At 52.6% G+C, this 4,950-nt stretch overlaps 1 protein-coding gene across 1 annotated transcript; it reads right to left on the bottom strand.

Annotated features, from left to right (window-relative positions):
* On the bottom strand, window positions 1-3,433 carry PRSS44 (protease, serine, 44). Its single transcript, XM_006893038.1, has 5 exons — window positions 3,100-3,433; window positions 2,631-2,787; window positions 1,721-1,986; window positions 778-941; window positions 1-231 (listed from the first exon to the last, which is right to left on the bottom strand). The coding sequence occupies exons 1-5, from the start codon at window positions 3,431-3,433 to the stop codon at window positions 1-3; spliced, it is 1,152 nt and encodes a 383-aa protein (XP_006893100.1).
* Between the last annotated feature and the right edge of the window lie 1,517 nt (window positions 3,434-4,950).

Genomic DNA, 4,950 nt, shown 5'->3' with positions numbered 1-4,950 from the left:
TCAGGATAGGATGTTCAGAGGCAGCACCAGAGACAGGAGCAGGATGAGAAAGACTTCCGGGTCCACAGAGGAAGACAGATTAAACTGATGGAAGAGCCACTCTTTGTAGTAACTAATTTCTGTGTAAACTCCAGGAATTCCACTCCGACCGCAGCCGATGCCCCAGCTCACTATCCCCACTTGCATCCAAGTTTTGTTAAACTCACAGACCAGGGGTCCCCCAGAATCTCCCTGGAGAAAAAGAAAGCAACAAATCCCAGGAATGGACGGACAGCCAAATCAGAGCAGGCTGGCTGCATGGCCAGCCCTTCCCCAGGTACAACCATGGGCCCCAGCAGACCTTTGTTTCTACAGATAGGAGATCCAAAGGCTGAAATCTTTAACAGCAATGATAACAACAAAATTTTGTATATACAAAAAAAAAGTGTGTTCAAACAAAGTGGGGAAAAAGTTCAGGGGGGAAATTTATCCAGAGCTTACCTGAGTTCATGGTCTAGCATAAGGAAGGGACTCAAAACAATGAATGGGTCTAGTATTACCAGTACTACCAGCCTGACTCTCCCCACTCCCCTCTCAGGCAGTACCAGCTTCTCTCTCCTGAAGGCCAGGTCAGGCCAGCCCGGAAGAGCCTTAGCAGCTCATTCCCAGGAGTCCCCTTCACTTGAAGAAACAGTGAATGGCACGGTTGTCAAATAATTTAAGCCCTGTCACCTCTGAGACAAAGAAACTTGGAGGAGACAGTCCACACACATGGAGGAAAAGGGCTCGTGAACAGACCTGGCAGGAATCCTTTCCTTGGTTGTTATAGCCACAGACGACCCCTTCCCTAACAACATCCGAAGAACTGGACAGGTACTTCTTGAGAATCTTGTTACATTCCTTGTAGCGAATAATGTTCAGATCAGTTTCCTGAAGTATGAGAGGTGCTTGCTTTGATTTATCTGCAGAGACACACCTTACGAGTGGGTGGGTCTGTTTGAGTGGGAGAGGAGCACCCCTAGCCAAACCCCCCAACATCCAATCTGGGTCTTGAAACTGTGTTCACACATAGACACCCCTTGGAGGCAGGCAGGACAGTGGGTATGGTCCCCAAACAATACAGGAGGAAACTGAGGCCCAAAATTGATATAGGAAGAAGAAGAGGTAAGACACAAAGCAGAGACAGGAGAACAGAACAGGTCAAAGTTGGGAGAGGCATAACCAAGCTGCTGTCACTCTGAGTAGCAGTAGCAAGAGGGTAGTACATGGGTCCTGTGCATCAGAGTCACAGAATCACAGGCTCTAGGACAGGTAATTCCTTGAAAGTACCAAATCCCAGCTCCTCCCACACTAGCAGGCCCAGAAGCCTCACAGATAAAGGGCCCTCTGCTGCTACCTACACTCCAGGAGTCTTCCCACCCATTTAGACAGGTATTCCAGTGAGGGGCAGCTCTGACTGGTAGCTAGTTGGCCACACCCTTAACTAAAATCTCTCAGCAGAAAAATCCCACCATACCTGGAACCCAGTCCTCCCACCCAAAAGAAATAGAATACCAACAGAAATTTGCAAACCCCTTTGTTCAATTGCTTCCTGGCAGCATCCTCTCTCATTCCACCCCTTTGCCCCTCTGCTGGGACACCTGCCTCCCTGTCCCTCCCTTTAGCTTGCAGGCCAACCCCAGGGAACAAGGCGGCCTCTTCCCTGGCTCAAGTTCACTGGAGTCTTGCTTGACAGTCTCACCATTTTCATATAATTTGCCCCATCCGGTCACCCAGCAGCGCGTATCAGCTTGCACCTGGAAAGTCTTTTCCGGGAGACATACAGGCTGGATGTAAGAGGAGTAATTCACTGGGAAGTCGAGCAGAGCGAGGGCAATATCGTTTGTGATTTCTCCAATAGTGGTATAATCTTTGTGGATAACGATGTCTCGGATGGGGACTACTGCAGCCGTTGCTGATTGATGATGCAAATGTATGTCTCCCAGCTTCGCTGTGTATTCCAAGTGGCTGTAAGGAGGTCCTGGAGGGTCTACACGCCATTTCCACACCTGCCAGGTGCTTCCCAGCCTGGCCTCACCCTCCCAAGAGAAAAAACCCAGCCACCTCCCTCCCGTTAAATCACCTCCCACACAACCTTGACCATTCTAACGCTGGTTCTCAGAGTACCAGGAACTTGTTAGAAATGCAAATTCTCAGGGCCTAGCTGAGCTACTACTGAATGAAAAAACTCCAGACATAACAGTGTGTGTGAGTCTGAACAGCCCTTAAGGGCTTTCTGAAATTCATTCAAGTTTGAGAACCACTGATCTAGCCAAATTATTCAACTCCATCCACCCCCGACACCTTACATTATCTTCCTTCTAAACCTTCGCCCACACTGTGTTCCGACAGGTACTTATTTCTCCCTCTTCTTGCCATTTCATTTCAAAGTTAACCTGACTTGAACCTGATTGGGGCAGGGGGCCTGTCTCAATGTTTTAGGCTACCAAGGGCTGGAATATCATCTGTCTCTGACTCTAGCACTCAGAGCAGGGGCCGTGACCTTTTTTATTTATTTCTGATACAGAAAAGGAGAAAAAGGAGGGGCACTGAACTGTCTCCAAGGCACACAGATTGCCCCAGGGGCCAAACCCTGAACCCCAAACACTCACCCGTATATGCAGTGGGCCGCGGTCAGCACCCACTGGTGGTCGATGAGGGAGGCTCCACATATGTGTTTATCTTGGACCTGCAGGCTTACCTGCCAGGGCCACTTCTTCTCTGCAGCGGGAAGTCCACCAACTATCCTCATGCGCCGCTGGCCACATTCTGGAGCAGGACGGTGACCAAAGGGGACTGAAGGTGAAGACTCTGTCTTCTCCACCCACCACCTCCCCCACCCTTGACCACCAAGGCAGCCCAGGTCAGAATCTGGGGATGCTCAGAATCCCCAGAGCCAGCAAGGCCCTGTCCCCCAAGACCCCCAAAGCCAGCCAGAGCGAGGAAGAGGTGGTCTACGTAGACCTCCAGTGGAGGATGGTATCCCCCTGAGCCCTTCCACCGGGGAGGGGTGGAGGGGTCCCCCCCACTCCCCGAGACCAGGTCGATTCTTCCAGCAGGCCCTTGGCCCCAAATCATCACCTGGACTTTTGGGTAGCTGGGTGCTGGGGGCTGGTGATTTGGTTATTGCTGACGGAGCGTAGAGGTCCCTGCGGACAACAGTGGTCAGCAAAGAGGGCTCTCTTGCCGTCCTGCGGGGTCCAGAGACCCAGAAGGGTGTCATAGCCCCGCCGGATGGCAGGCTCAGCGGGCTGGGACCAGGACCCTGGGGGCCACTTGTTGGAGGGAGATGGAGGCTGGAGGGGGCCGTCCACCCTCGCTGCACCTCCTCCCCGAGCCCAGGTCCGAGGAGCAGGAGGACCAGGAGCAGAGCCAGGGGTCCGGCCCCGCCGAGGGGCCCGCCCGGGGCCGCCATGGCCACCAGCGGAGGCTCGGGCCTTCTCACGGCGCCCCCTGGCGGCCGCTCCTGCCCCTCGGCTCTGGCGGGGAAAACGGGGGGCCTGCTGGGTTGGGGGGACCCGAGTGGCCGTCCGTGGGGCCGGGAGTCGGGACTCGAGCGCATGGCCGCCCCCTCAGCGCCGTGTGGACGCGCTCGTAGAGCGACCCCGGGGCCCTCAGAGCCTCGAGCGTCCGGTCACACGGCGGCCGCGACGCAGATGTCCACGCAGAGACGTGTCCACCACGCCCTACGGGGCCACCGGGCTCTCTCGGGTGCAGGGGTGTCTCTGCAAGGTGCCGGCGAACAGGTTCTGACACATGCGCAGTGACCCTGTGGACAGCAGAGCCCCACATCCTCCCCCATCCTCTCACTAGCTGTGTGTTTGCAGTCGGCTGTCGAAGCCACTGTGTCCATAAATCTCTTCGCAGTTCAGTCTCCTTTTCTTGCTGGCCGCTCTACGTTATCTCTGGTGGCCTCGTGGTAGGAAGCTGAGCTGCAACCCCAAATGCTTGTGTTTGGATCCACCAGATGCCCCATGGGAGAAGCAGCAAGGACAGTCTCTTCCTTTGAAATTTACAGCCTCTGAAAACCCACTGGAGAGTGTCAACTATGAGTCGATTCAACTCTTTGACAAACAGCAACAGTGGGTAGGGAGTTGCACTCCCAGTCCATAGGCGACGGTTGGAACCAAACAGCTACACCAGCAGGAAAAAGATGGGCAATCTCCTCCTGTGTGATTTAAAGCCTCTGAAAATCTACTGGTCAGCTATGTGTTGGTTGCAACTCCACTACAGGGACTTTCTACCTTATCAAGGACTAGGTCCCTCCTGATAACATTTTCAAAGTTGTTGTTATTGTTTTTGTTGTTAGGTGCCCTCAAGTTGACCGTGAATCATAGTGACCCTATGAACAACAGATCTGAACACTGCTCTGTTCAATACCGTCCTCACCAACTCTGACATGCTTGAGTCCATTGTTGCTGTCAACGTGTCAATCTGTCTCTTCAGGGGTCTTTCTCTCCTTTACTGACAGTCTTTCCAAGCATGATGTCCTTCTCCAAAGAATAGCCTTGCCTAGCAACATATCCAGAGTATGAAAGAAGCTTCCTCATCTTTGCCTCCAAGGCTGCACTTTTTCCAAGCAGAGCCCTGTATTCCCTAGTATTTCCATCTCTCACCTTACTGTCAATAACATTTAAAAGTTCGTTAGCATGAATGTTGCATTTAACGTTACTAAACACTGTGTTAGGAAGTGTTGGTGGCTTAGTGAATCATGCTGCTAATTCAAAGGTAAGTGGTTCAAAGCCACCAGTTGCTCCTGGGGTGGGGGGGGAAGATGGTCAATCTCCTCCCATATGACTGCCTCTGAAAACCAACTGGAGGGTCAACTGTGAGTCATTTCCAACCTGACAGTACACAACAACAACAACCACCACCACCAAGCCTATGTTAGTGATGATACTGCTACCAAAAAACAACATCCACGTGAAAAGA

The sequence above is a fragment of the Elephantulus edwardii genome, unplaced genomic scaffold, assembly GCF_000299155.1.
Source record: "Elephantulus edwardii isolate Elephantulus edwardi_28Jun2011 unplaced genomic scaffold, EleEdw1.0 scaffold00121, whole genome shotgun sequence".
Taxonomy (NCBI): domain Eukaryota; kingdom Metazoa; phylum Chordata; class Mammalia; order Macroscelidea; family Macroscelididae; genus Elephantulus; species Elephantulus edwardii.
This window is presented reverse-complemented; position numbering and strand designations above follow the sequence as displayed.

Coding starts and splice junctions, on each gene's coding strand:
- PRSS44 (XM_006893038.1), bottom strand. CDS start 3,433: ATGGCGGCCCCGGGCGGGCCCCTCGGCGGGGCCGGACCCCTGGCTCTG. Junction 1,987..2,630: donor GCGGCCCACTGCATATACGG/GTGAGTGTTTGG, acceptor ACCTCCTTACAG/CCACTTGGAATACACAGCGA. Junction 232..777: donor AAGGAAAGGATTCCTGCCAG/GTCTGTTCACGA, acceptor CTTTTTCTCCAG/GGAGATTCTGGGGGACCCCT.